Source organism: Triturus cristatus, chromosome 3_2 (assembly GCF_964204655.1).
Source record: "Triturus cristatus chromosome 3_2, aTriCri1.1, whole genome shotgun sequence".
NCBI lineage: Eukaryota > Metazoa > Chordata > Amphibia > Caudata > Salamandridae > Triturus > Triturus cristatus.
In genome coordinates, this window is record NC_140584.1 from 457,491,681 (window position 1) to 457,505,680 (window position 14,000).

A 14,000-nucleotide genomic window follows, 5' to 3' on the forward strand; every position below is an offset into this window, starting at 1 on the left:
AGAGTCGTGTGCATGCAGGGAGAAAACTCCTAGTGCATAACAGTGTGTTTTTGGTTTTCCCATTTGGACACCCCCTTTTACATGTCTTGTTGCTCGGTATGCTGTAATTACAGACTCTGAGTACTATTTCGGTTGCAGGCAGGACACGCTGTCTCCCAACCTTTTTTTTTTTTTTTACATAGCACAGCACGCCACGCTGACAGTGACGGCCGTGCCTTTGCTTTACTTGCTACTCCAAAATGCGTCTGCATGTTTTTTTTTTTTTACTACTTATTTGTATTTTTTTTAATTGCCCCATGCCGCACTTACAATTTAATGTCAGCTGCGCTCTTTTCCTTAGACGAACTGTGTCTAAAGAAAGGGGCATGGCCGCCATTAGGGTGAAAGCGTGGTATGGGTGCTTTTCCCAAAAAAGCATTTGTTTGTCAACTTGACAAACAAATGCATTTTTTTGTAGAAGCATCCCATACCGCGCTTTCACTTTAATGGTGGTCACGCCCCTTTCTTTAGACACGGCTCTTCTAGTGCAGCCGAATTTAGAGTTAAAGTGCCACATGGGTGTTTTTACAAACTAGCATTTGTAATGTAATAAGTGTTGAATTTACAAAACTCTCGTAAATGCGAGACCTACTGCATTGCAAATGCTTGTTTTGGTAGGCACGGGAATATGAAGTGATTTGCCCAGAATCACAGGATGTTGAGCCGACGCCGAGACTCGTACCTGGTTCCCCAGCTCGAACGTCGCCAGCTCTGGCCGCTAGGCCACATCTTCTTTGTTGGGAGCAGTTTCAGAGGTAAAAAAAGTCCACCCTTCAGAGATCTCTATCTATAAGGCGGGCCAGCCATCAATGGGTGAGCAGAGGTGCTTCCTCCTCTGCCCAAGGCATTTCACAGCAGACCCGCTAGACTCTAGATGAGCTGGATGTTAAGAATGCATTGTCCCCTTCTAATGAAGCAGTTGCATGAAGCTGCTCATTTTGGAAGCCTGCATGATGAGGCACTCCTGGAAGAATATGAATACAGCAGAGGAATGGTAAGCTATACTATTCATGAATTCTGACAATAAAACTCACCACTCGAACAGAATTAAAAAATGCAATTTACATCCAATTATAAATACTTTTTTATGCAGTACAACTGACGAAAGAGAAGAGATGAGAAATATATGAATTGGATGCTGACCTAAAATGGAGAGTGATGAACTTCCTTCCGCCTTGTTTGACGATACAAAGACTGTGCACTTATACCTTCCCGCGTCTGACAGCTTGACTTGCGGCACGAACAGTGAAGCGTTTCCTTTTCTCAGCTCCGTGTCTGTGATTTGGGTTCCCTCTCGAGAGGTCTTGTGCTCTGCTCCATCGAATGAATAAACCTCTTCCTCCGTTCCTTTCTGAGATCTGAAGGACCATTTGATGCCCACGTTGGGGAGGTCTAATTCTGGTGTGTTGTAGCCTGTTACTGCACACGGCAAGAGCACATCCTCATGGAGCTGGGCTGACACATCCGTCACAGTCACTTGAATCTTTTCTGTCACTAAAAAGGAAACATGAGGTTATTTAAAGCACTCATTTGTTATAAGCAATTATGTGTAGTGCTTGGTTAAATCCAAAGCTCCAAAACAACCTATTCCCTCTGCATTTAAATGTCGGCTTCCTACATCTTCTAATAAATGTTAAATGCCACAGAACACAAATAATCCACTAGGTACTTTTTCTATCACATCTTCCTTTTGTTGCACTCATCATGAAAACTATTTTGTAAGAGGCTATCGCTTATTGAAAACCGTAATTTAAATAATGGATTATACTATTTTGTTAATTGAAGAATAGTATATTCAGTTATGTTATTGAGGAAGCAAGCTTTAACATAAAAGTGAGGTCCCGAGGCTGCCTTCTCAGTGTTCAGCTAAAAAGCAGCCTTGATAGCACACAAAATGTTTGGGCCAAAGAGGGGCGCAGCACAGACCACAAACAAGGCTTGTTAAGTGTGAAAAAGGCAGCTTCATTGAAGTCAGGTGCACCTTACACCAAATATCCTTGGCCTGTGCCGTACAAAACTAAACCTCACTAAATATTTTCTTCCTGCCTTACGCCCCCAACCCCCATCCCTAAAGTTTTCCCCTTTGCAACCATTTATAAACCCCCAACTCGGTCTTCCCTGCTGACCCCTTAAACTTGTAACCTCTTACCCCTTCCAAAGATAACTATCTAAGTAAACTTTCGTATTCTACTTACCCTTCCTGCCTGCTCCCGTAGTGACTTTTCCCAACCAATAAACTTAAACTGTAAACAATCTAACAACTATTAACACGAAAAAACGCCAAATATAAGCTCTTCCTAGAAACAACACCAGCACCTGCTTCAAGCGACAACCATATTTACATCATTCCCCCACCCAGTGCACCTGTCCCCAATAAAACAAACCAGGATAAAGAATGAAGACAAAATGAAAAAACCCTATTACTCTGGCCCCTCCCAAACCTGAAGGAAACCAAAATGGGACGGGGGGGGGCGGGACAAAATCTTTCTGTCCTGTCCCTATAAGGCCGGCTGTCGTGGCACCCACCGAAAATGGTGCCTGGTGACCTAAGATGGCCGGTCCCATAGGGCCAGCCCAACTGCAGCCCAACCAGCCCAATTGGACTCTGGGCTGCACCAAATGGCCCAAAATACTACGTGGGTCAGGCCTCACGATAGTTGCCCCCCCCCCCCCAAGACCTAGTGGGCCAAATAGGGGGGCAGCACAGACCACAAACAAGTTAAGTGTGAAAAAGGCCGCTTTATTGAAGTCAGGTGCACCTTACAACAAATATCCTTGGCCTGTGCCGTACAAAACTAAACCTCACTAAATATTTTCTTCCTGCCTTACCCCCCACCCCTAAAGTTTCCCCCTTTGCAACCATTTATAAACCCCCAACTCGGTCATCCCTGCTGACCCCTTAAACTTGTAACCTCTTACCCCTTCCTAAGATAACTATCTAAGTAAACTTTCGTTTTCTACTTCCCCTTCCAGCCTGCTCCTGTAGTGACTTTTCCCAACCAATAAACTTAAACTGTAAACAATCTAACAACTATTAGCACGAAAAAACGCCACTCAGAAAAGACTCTCCAACTCAGACTTTTCAGACCCCCCCAAGCTAGGGTCCAGGCAGATTTGGATGCCGTCAAATGTTCAAAGCTCTGTCTAAAACTTCCTTGATCTTTATGATATATACCTCCAAACCAAAACGCGACAAATGTACCCCATCCTCTCTGAAAAAATACATCGCAGCATACCTAAGCTCCGGATGCTCTACCTTCCCAATACCCTCCTTGTCACAAAAACTGTGCATGTCCCGGCTAATCTTTCTCCTGGCCTTATCTATTTCTGCTGGCCGCTCCGCCCCCCTCCAATGCCTCCTAGGTATGAATTCCGACCAGATAAAATAGCACCCTGACCATTGCTGCCGTATCTCAAGCAGATCCCTCTTCATTTGCTTCAGCAGTGCCAAACCTTTACACAAGACCAGGCCATTTTCCCCCAAATGAATAATTAAAATGTCAGGACAAATACTGTCTCTCACCATCCTGTTTAAGGCGGGAAACAACCTGTGCCACCGCATGCCCCCCTTTTTTTGCCATGAACACCGAAACAACGTGTCATCCAGACCCAAATTCACCCCGTTCCCTTTTGATCGCTCATAACGCTCTGCCCATTTAATAAACGGATGTCCCACAATCCATATGGACAATTCCATCGCAGCAGGCCCGCCACCGCACCTGAAAAGACATATATGAGACAAGAAAATGCACAGAACTACGCTTCCCCCTCCCCCAAGCCTCGCAGCTGAATGTATGTCTTGAAGCAGTCTGACTTCCAGTGGCCCAAACGCATAATCTCGTCCTTCCCCCCCCATCTCAGCTTCGCTGCGTCTCTCCTTATGCGAAAAGAATGTGTCCCAAACTGTCCCGGCGCTTCCCTCAAAAATAGAAGAGCTCGCCTCATGACCCATAACAGCTGCACCGCCATCACCCGGCCGCCTACCTCCCTAGAGAACACTTCCATGTCACCTGAATCCAGACCCTCGGACACTATCTTCCCCCAAAATACTGGGCATACCCGCGTATGCCTGGCAGTACCCATGACCACCCACTTCCCCACTCCCCGCTGGTCTGTTTTGGATCGCTTAAGCCGCACTGCTACCCCTTCATCCCGAAGCTCCACATCGTTCCATTGCACCCCTTGTGCCCCCTTTCCACACAGCAATTCAGAGACCCAAAAAGCCCTGAAATACATCCAATACATCAGGGTGGAAAATAACACAACCTCCTCTGCATTTCGACATATCTGTGGCAAAACCCGTATCAAGCCAGTCAATCGCCCCAAGGACAGAGTCTTCCTCGCCCGAGGCCTACCGCCCCTTTCCTGCGCCCAACCTTCCAGGAGGCGACTGCCCAGTTCCCCCGCCGAAGGCGTATAGCCCCACCACAGTTTGCCCATGAACGCTATGCCCGACAACTTGCCTGCTATAGTGACCTTCGATAAACCCCTGTCAATCATGGGCAGTATAAACTGCACTACCTCCTCCTCCTTGCCCATTGCTCCGATCTTCGCTGTGCCCCGTCCTCCAGAAATTCCTTCCAAGCCTGTTCATATGCCCTCCATGTGGAAGCGGCCAGTGACCCTAATACCAGCTGGAAAACCCTTTGTCTCCTACGTACCACATTCCTGCTGGAACCGGTGTCCTGTCTCTGTCCGTCTCCGTGACTAGACCATTGAACCTCTGCCCCTGCGAACAAGACAAAGCGTCCGCAATGTCATTGTCCACGCCCGGCACATGCTTGGCTTGAAAAAAGATATCGTGTTCCAAACAGCTCAGCACAAAAACCCCTAACAACATCAGCACCTGGGCCTCTCTCGCTGACTGCCTGTTCACCACCTGCACCACTGACATGTTGTCGACCTTGAAAATCACCTTCTTGAGGGCCAAGTCCCGTGCCCATACTGTCACTGCCACCACTAGTGGAAAGACTTCCAAAAAGACAATGCTCCTCCCCCCAGTCTTCCAATGCTGGGTCCACTCTTCTGAGCATCACCTCCCTTGCCAGTAGAGACCAAAACCTCCCGCCCCTGCGGCATCTGAATAGATTGTGACATCCCACTCCCATTCCTCCGGCGGCGCCATTGGAATGCCGTTAAATTCTGCCAGAAATGTGCGCCACATGCGCAAGTCTTCCTTCGTTCCTGCTGACAGCCGCATGTGATGATGCGGCATTGTCAAACCTGCTAGGGACATCCCCAATCTCCTGCAGAAAGTCCTTCCTGCCCTTACAACCTTACACGCAAAATTCCGATGTCCAGGCAATACCTGCACCTCCCTGACCGTCACTTTCTTTTTGGCCAGTAAACCATCGATCAGCAGCAACATGCGCAGGTTTTTGTCCATCGGAAGGCGTGCCTCCATTGCCCCTGAATCTAATTTGATGCCAAGAAATGACAACACCGTACTGGGACCGTGCATCTTCTCTGGCGCCAGGGGTACTCCAAGGTAACCCATGAGCTCTTTAAAACTTGACAGCTGCTGCTGACAGTCCGCATAACCAGGCTGGCCCACCAAGAAGAAGTCATCCAGGTAGTGTGTCACCGTCTCTTTAACAGTGTGCCACGAGAAAACCCATTGCAAAAATGAACTAAAGCGCTCAAATAATGCGTAGGATATGGAACATCCTATTGGCATCGCCTTGTCCACAAAAATGGAACCCTCAAACTGTATGCCTAGCAACTGGTAATCCTCAGGGTGTACTGACGGTAAGCGAAACGCCAACTTGATGTCGCATTTCGCCATGAGGACACCTGGCCCTATCGCGGCAACCAATTCTCGTGCCACGTCCACTGAAGAATAGGACACAGACGTCAAGTCGGGCGCTATGAAGTCATTTACAGACGCCCCCTCCGGCCAAGAGAGGTGTTGGATCAGCCTGTATTGCCCTGGGTTTTTCTTTGGCACCACCCCAATCGGGGAAATGATCAGGTCTCTCACTGGGCTAACCTTGAGAGGGCCCATTATGCGTCCTTCCAGTATTTCTTTGAACAATTTGGTGCGCACTACCGCCCCATGTGTCTTCGCAGATTTGAAATACTCCGCCCACCTGGCAACCCGAGGCCCTTCATAACCTAGCCGAAAACCCTCTTTAAAGCTGAGTCTCAAAAGTTCTGCGTCTTCTTTCCGTGGATAAGACGCCAACCACTGTTCCAAGGGACCCTGTCTAATGGGTGTATGAGCCTTTTCCCATAGCCCCTTGAGCTCCTCTGCCACCCCTACCCCCCCGCGAGATGCTGTGTGCCCTGGTTGGGCTTCTGACCCTGCCCGCTGAACCATGTTCCATAGCATTGCACCAATGGGTGTCTGCCTGAGCACTTTGAACATTCGTGCCGAAACTTGCACTACTGTCGGGCACATGTGCCTTTATTAAAATCCCCAAAACAACAGTTGATGGACAGAATGCGGAACAATGTCATACATTCACCCCAGTACAGAGATCTGGGCCTAAATCCATCGTTTTTTTGCTCACCATGCCATTCCAGTTTGAACCCAGCCATATGTAAATCAGTCTTGACCCTGTGCCTTATGGGAACAGTCCAGCCTGAACTGCCAAGCCAGGTCATCCCTGGATTGGAACCAAGCATCCTAGGACCGGTTTCGGGGTTTCACCCCTCTTCAGCCAGGATAGCTTAATTCCAGTGGCATGGAGAGCACGGGACTCACGTCTGAGCATACCCGTCCCACTCGGGGTGACAAATGCAAAAACAATAGTTGATGGACAGAATGCAGAACAATGTCATACATTCACCCCAGTACAGAGATCTGGGCCTAAATCCATCGTTTTTTTGCTCACCATGCCATTCCAGTTTGAACCCAGCCATTTGCAAATCAGTCTTGACCCTGTGCCTCATGGGAACAGTCAAGCCCGAACTGCCAAGCCAGGTCCTCCCTGGACTGGAACCAAGCATCCTAGGACCAGTTTTGGGGTTTCACCCCTCTTCAGCCAGGATAGCTTAATTCCAGTGGCATGGAGAGCACAAGACTCACGTCTGAGCATACCCGGCCCACTCGGGGTGACAAATGTAACAAGCATTTGCAATGCAATAGGTCTCGCATTTATAAGAGTTTGAGCTATTGGCATTGTAAAATTACAATGCCTTTTATTTATGTTTTGGTTTTAAAACAAATAAAAGGCATTGTCATTTACAATGTCAGTAGCATAAACTTGCATAAAAGCAGTGTGTGGAGTGCAGCAGTGTGCGGCGTGCAGCAGTGTGCTGCGTGCAGCAGCTGCGTGGAGCATGGAGCAGTGAGTAATGCAGCAGTGTGCAGCAGTGTGCGGCGTGCAGCAGTGTGTGCTGTGCAGCAGTGTGCGGCGTGCAGCAGTGTGCGGCGTGCAGCAGTGTGCGGCGTGCAGCAGTGTGTGCCATGCAGCGGCATGCAGCAGTGTGTGGCGTGCAGCAGCGTGCGGCGTGCAGCAGTGTGAGGCGTGCAGCAGTGTGCGGCGTGCAGCAGTGTGAGGCATGCAGCAGTGTGTGGCGTGCAGCAGTGTGTGGCGTGCAGCAGTGTGTGGCGTGCAGCAGTGTGTGGCATGCAGCAGTGTGTGGCGTGCAACAGTGTGGCGTGCAGCAGTGTGAGGCGTGCAGCAGTGTGAGGCGTGCAGCAGTGTTTCATGTAGCAGTGTGAGGCGTGCAGCAGTGAGCGACGTGCAGCAGTGTGCGACGTGCAGCAGTGTGCTGCGTGCAGCAGTGTGCTGCGTGCAGCAGTGTGAGGCGTGCAGCAGTGTGAGGCGTGCAGCAGTGTGTAATGCAGCAGTGTGTGCAGCAGTGTGTGGCGTGCGGTAGTGTGCAGCGTGCAGCAGTGTGCGTTATGCAGCAGTGTGAGGCATGCAGCAGTGTGTGGCGTGCAGCAGTGTGCGGCGTGCAGCAGCGTGCGTCGTGCAGCAGTGTGAGGCATGCAGCAGTGTGAGGCATGCAGTAGTGTGAGGCATGCAGCAGTGTTTCGTGTAGCAGTGTGAGGCGTGCAGCAGTGTGCGGCGTGCAGCAGTGTGCGGCGTGCAGCAGTGTGAGGCGTGCAGCAGTGTGTGGCGTGCAGCAGTGTGTGGCATGCAGCAGTGTGTGGCGTGCAGCGTGCAGCAGTGTGGCGTGCAGCAATGTGAGGCGTGCAGCAGTGTGAGGCGTGCAGCAGTGTGAGGCGTGCAGCAGTGCGCGGCGTGCAGCAGTGTGTAATGCAGCAGTGTGCGGCGTGCGGTAGTGTGCGGCGTGCAGCAGTGTGTGGCGTGCAGCAGTGTGGTGTGGTTTGTAAACAACAAGAAAAGCGGACATCAAAGGAAGGGTGGGAGGGAACGAGCATATGGGGTGTGAGTTATAACGAAAGTTAATTGTTGTAAGAGGGGATGCAGGAAGTGAGGCCGCTGGCGCCGGGATCGAAACACAGGCTCTGCCGTCCGGAGTCCACCACTCTGACCACTGCACCACGCCTCTCCCTCTCTTTTGAAGAGATACCTCTGTGTCGGCGATTTGTATGTGTTGATGCATAGCCACGAGTGTCTGCGCTTGTGAAAGCGTTCCTTATCTTGTGCCCAGGATAATAGCCTTCTTTGTTTGTTTACTGAGAGTTTAGAAGTGTGATGCGTTAAGTGTGTTTCCCACAGATGTTGCGAGGCCAGTTCTTCTAAAGCCTCACTTGCCTTTGCCCAGAATTTGTTTGACTGTTAGCCTGAATCTCCTTCCAGATTAATGCTTCTAGAGTGTTCGGAAGGCCCATTCTTACCGATGGCAGGTACTAAAGAAGGGCACTGTGCTGTGCTAGTGCATGCTCGCGGAATCCAAATTGTGCCGATGACGTGTGTTGTGGGAGATGGAATAGCACCACATAGTACACCCAATTCCCTCACATGAATGTAGTCTCTTTAAGTCAAACATTTAATTTCTGAGAGGATTGTTAAATACGAAGATGGCAATGGATGCAAAATGGAGGCTCGCATTAAGGTTATTAAAGTCTGGCGCCCTCAATCTTCCTCCGTCTTTGTGTAAGTCTCGCTTTCTATTTGTAAAGTTTCAGAATTTGTCCCTATATAGTTGCCAGAATTTGAGGTCCTGTGGCATTTCCTTTGCCAACTTTTTACGTTTTCCAGACGCTGTGGTTATAACCAGTGTCATGAAACAGTGCAGTGAGTAGCAAGGCGTCTTTATTGCATCACAAATACCGCATTTACAGTACCCACCACTACTATATCGCCAAAGTAAGTAGACGTGAAGTTTTTGAATTTTGAATTTTGAATTTTAAATCTATACTTAGTATGTACACGCAAGTTGCCGATATAGTGGTAGCCAACATTGTGGAGGCAGTGTTTTTGTAACTCGATATTTCGACAGCGATATAGTGGCATGCACCAATGCGATTGATAGTTGTGTGCCAACATTGGTTGACATTTGTCACGGTGCCTGCTAGAGGAGCAAGGCACCCACGACGAAAAAAACGAGGAAGCAAAAAAACGGATTTACTGGTAAACATTTTTTTCCGGTCTGACACTGATGTGGAGCACAGCTGAAAAAAAAAATACCTCGCAATTAGACAACGCAGATCTCCTCTTTTGTGAAGGAAGCATTTATTTTGTTTCTTTCGTTAACTCGAGTCATTCAACTTCCTGTCAACAAGCCGGAGTTTGTTGGAAAGAAATAGACACAAACGCATCCCAAAAACAAGACGTCCTGCAGATAGTATCAGCTCAGCAGCTGATCACCATGGCTCTTGCAGCAAGAGGTGATCCCGGGAGAGGCTGAGCCCGGCTGAGAGGGGGAGGTGGGAGGGAGGTGCGAAGTGGTGGGAGGGCACCCTACGGAGAAATGCAAAGCGTCCAAGCTGCAAGCAAAACATAGCGGAAGAGTCTACACCGGGCGACCGATGAACTCCTTAACCTGGCAGCAGGGGTGGGAGGAGAGTTCCATAGGCAGCCTGTGTTTGGTGGTGGGAGGGAGTGCAGCCTACGGGGAGATGGAGCTTTAAAGTTGAAAGCACGGCGCTTAGGAAATGGGCGCCACGCTGAATAATAGTGTGAAGTTACTTAAAACAAGCCCGGCGGAGCGTGGCGCGCGCGCGATTGGGGGCGGGGGAGCGCATTCCAGGCGGGGGAGCGAACCCTTTGAAGTGCTCCCAAAAAGCGGAGTGCATGGCGGCACCAAGTGCGTGATTGTGCGCGTGCTAGCAATGCAATCCGCTTTTTGGGAGCACTTTGAAATGCCCTGTTACAATAGTCTCGCTTTGTGATCACTTACGCGATAGCAAGGCGAGACCTAAAAACAACAGTTGATGGACAGAATGCAGAACAATGTCATACATTCACCCCAGTATAGAGATCTGGGCCTAAATCCATCGTTTTGTTGCTCACCATGCCATTCCAGTTTGAACCGGTCCTAGGATGCTTGATTCCGGTCCAGGGAAGACATGACTTGGCAGTTCGGGCTGGACTGTTCCCATGAGGCACAGGGTCAAGACTGATTTGCATATGGCCATGTCTGAACTGGGGTGACGTGGTGAGCAAAATAACGATGGATTAAAACCAGATCTGTGACTGGGGGTGAATGTATTGCCAATGTGTAACATTCCGTTCATCATCTTGTGTGTTTTGCTGTTCGCCCTATGTGGGAAGGGTATCCCCAGACGTGGGTCCCGTGCTCACTACGCCACTGGAGTCAAGCTATCCTGGCTGAAGAGGGGTGAAACCCCGAAACCGGTCCTAGGATGCTTGATTCCCGTCCAGGGAAGACATGACTTGGCAGTTCCGGCTGGACTGTTCCCATGAGGCACAGGGTCAAGACTGATTTGCATATGGCCATGTCTGAACTTGGGTGGAATGGTGAGCAAAATAATGATGGATTAAACCCAGATCTGTGACTGAGGGTGAATGTTTTGCCAATGTGCAACATTCCGTCCATCATTTTGTGTGTTTTGCTGTTTATTAAAATCCCAGCATGCTCCCTGTGTACTCCCGGTGCCGCTTGCTGTGTACCCCACCCCCCCTCGGGTGGGGTGGTTCTGAAAGGGGCGGGAATCCAGGGGAAGCCCGCTGGCCGTGTACATCGTTTTCCCAAACTTTACCACTCCCATTGTTTGCTGAAATAAGTCTGTACCTGTCTCCACCCACTTCGCCTCCGTGTCCCAAGCCAGCCGTTCCCTGTTCTCTTCATCATAATGGGACCACGTGTACCCCCCCTGTATGTTACTTGTGCCCTTCTGATCACGTCCATGTATATGAACAATGCGACGGATATGTCTGGAAACTTTTCGCAGTATACACTGGCGAATATCAGGAAGGCTGCCGACCAATTCTTGATGGTCATAGCCACCCGTGGTCTCCTGGCTAGCTCTAATTCCTCTTCTTTGGACCCTTCCTTCGCCGTAAGCTCCCTATGCAGAAGATTCAGCATGTCCACATATTCGCCCTTCCAAATTTTCTCTTTTATGGCCAACGTAATGTGGGCCCCCAATGGCTTAGTTATCCCCATGTAAGGCAACTTCTTCAGTTGAACTCTCTTCACCTTCACCCCTCCTGTGGTTACCCCGTCTAACCCCTTTTCTTCTGTAGCTGGGACTGTGCTTGGACCTGCCGCCAGACCCTTCCCTTGTCCGGGTGCCATGGCCCCCTTCTTGGTCTCCTCCCCACGCCCTTGGTGGGATTCTGGGCCCACCCCTGTATCTTTGACGTATGCACCTCTCAGTAAGCGAACCTCCCCCTCGCCTCACCCATGCGTCTGTACCCACGGACACCTTGCCCTGCTTTTTGTTACCCTCCTGCGTGCCTGTCTGTTCCTTGCCTGGCGTTAAGGCTGGCGTCCTCCGCGGATCCCGCCGCCCTACCAGTCCGCACCCTGATACTCTGTCGCCATACCGCGCCTGCGCCCCCACTTCCGCCCATGCCTCTGTACCTACTGCCACACCGCCCCGCGCTGTGCTGTTCCTCTGCGTGCGTGCTTTAGCCTTACCTGGCGTCAAGGTTGGCATCCTGACCAGATCCAGCCACCTAACCAGTTGTGCCGGAGGTGCCACCACTCTATCAGTAACCGTGTGCAAGCCGCCTTGCCCTGTCTGCAACAAACTAGGCACATCATTAGTAACAACCCCGTCCCTCCTGTCTTTCGTCCTCCATCTCTAGAATCGCCCTGTCCTCTAAGCTAACCTCGTCGTCATCCAACAGCAACTGCCCGTCATCCAACAGTAATTGGCCGTCCCCCTTGTCTCCTCCCTGCATACACGTGCCTGTTCCCTCTTATTGCATATCAATTCACCAACGTCTAACCCTGCATGCCGCTGGTCCGACGCCAGTCTCCTCGCTTTGTCCCTTCTGGGCGGTCCCGACACCGGTGCCCTTTTCCCTGAGGCCGCATCGTCCCGCCGGGGTAGTTACACCAAAGACCGCTCTTCTGTCCAACATTGCACCACTTCCTGTACATACCACGCAGGGGTCCGGCTGCCCGCATGGGGCACTGCCTGCCCATTCTCTCGGTGGGGCGGAGCCGCATGCAACTCACCCGAGTATCCCACCTGCTGCCCCTGGAAAGGAAAGGCGAAGTCCGACAAGCCGGGGTTAGTACCCTCCTCTGTCCCTGCCGCCTCTGGACCCCACTGCCAATTTCCTTCCCCCACCAGCCACCCGGAGAACCCTGTGGAATGGTGCTGGGGTGCCCCTCTGTGCCCTCTCTTGGCGTGAGTAGCCCCTGTGGCCAACCCGGAGCCCCCCTTCGATGCCCCCTGCTCCCCTCCTCCTCCCAATTACTCCACTCTAACAGGTCTACGAGCCTCCTCCCCGTGCGACCCACCCCCAACCCTCCCTCCTGTGCTGGGTATCCCACTCCCGCCTCCACCACAACCACCCTCACCCCCCGCTGCCGGGAACCCCCCCCCCCCTGCCCAATCCCTGCTCCCTGACCAATGATGCCTGAGCCACTCCGGGGCCCTCTCCAACCACCCTCCCAGCTCCAGGGAAAACATAGGTCCCCACCGGGTCGCCTCCTGTTCAGGCCATATGCTGGGGCCTGCCCGCCCCTCCCTCAGTTCCCATCTCCGCGCACCGACATTGATGAGGGCCTGGCAGTGCTCTCCCCCCCTCCCGCCCCCCCCCAACGCCCTCCCCGGTCTCCCCCCACCTGATACAGGGCCCGGTGGGCCCCACAGGCCCTTCCTGTTCCCCCCCCTCACCTGGCTGCCCCATGCCGGTCCCCACCTCCCTGCCCGCCTGGCAGCCATCCGCCATATCAATGGTTAATGCCCTCCCTCCTGACTGCTTCTGGGCACGCTTCCATCCCGATGGGGGCATGGGGCCCCTCCCACCCCAGGCACAAACTCAAGGGTGGGCTGGGATGCCGCACGCCACCCCCTCCCTGCACTTCCGCCCCCAGCAGTAGTATCCCAGGGTTTTCGGGTCCGTGCCGGCGAGCATGCTAACACCGCCACCGCGACCCCGCCTGCCGTGAAGGCCTCACCTCCACCGCAGGACACAGCATATCCATGAGGCCTGCTTCCGCGAGCAGGCGCATGGCCTCCGCCACCCTGGGGTCATCTCCCGGAGCCACCATCACCGACCGCCGTCGCACATCCACAGGAGCCCTGCTGGTAAGACAATGCCTGACAACCACTTGGACCCAGCACCCGCCTATACTACCCACCAAAAACTACGCACTCTGCTACAAAATCTTTCTGTCCTGTCCCTATAAGGCTGGCTGTCGTGTCACCCACCGAAAATGTGGCCGGTCCCATAGGGCCAGCCCAACTGCAGCCCAATTGGGCTCTGGGCTGCGCCAAATGGCCCAAAATACCCCAGTGGGGTCAGGCCTCCTGATGGCCGGCTTATATGAGATATTTAGTGCTATAAAAACGTATATGCTAGGCTTTGACAAATTAATCTATTGTATATTTTCATTGTTAATTGAAATATCGCGCAAATAAATATGGAATCTGGCTCGGTGCTCAGAAAGGAGCG

General features: G+C 51.7%; 1 protein-coding gene across 2 annotated transcripts in view; it reads right to left on the reverse strand.

The window, feature by feature from the left end:
* Window positions 1–14,000, reverse strand: part of LOC146857534 (uncharacterized) — a 364,382-nt gene that overhangs the window by 283,669 nt on the left and 66,713 nt on the right. For both annotated transcript variants that reach the window (XM_085648076.1, XM_085648077.1), the window contains exon 2: window positions 1,183–1,533. In XM_085648076.1, the coding sequence (XP_085504202.1) occupies window positions 1,183–1,533 (351 nt within the window). The remainder of the gene's footprint in view (window positions 1–1,182; window positions 1,534–14,000) is intronic.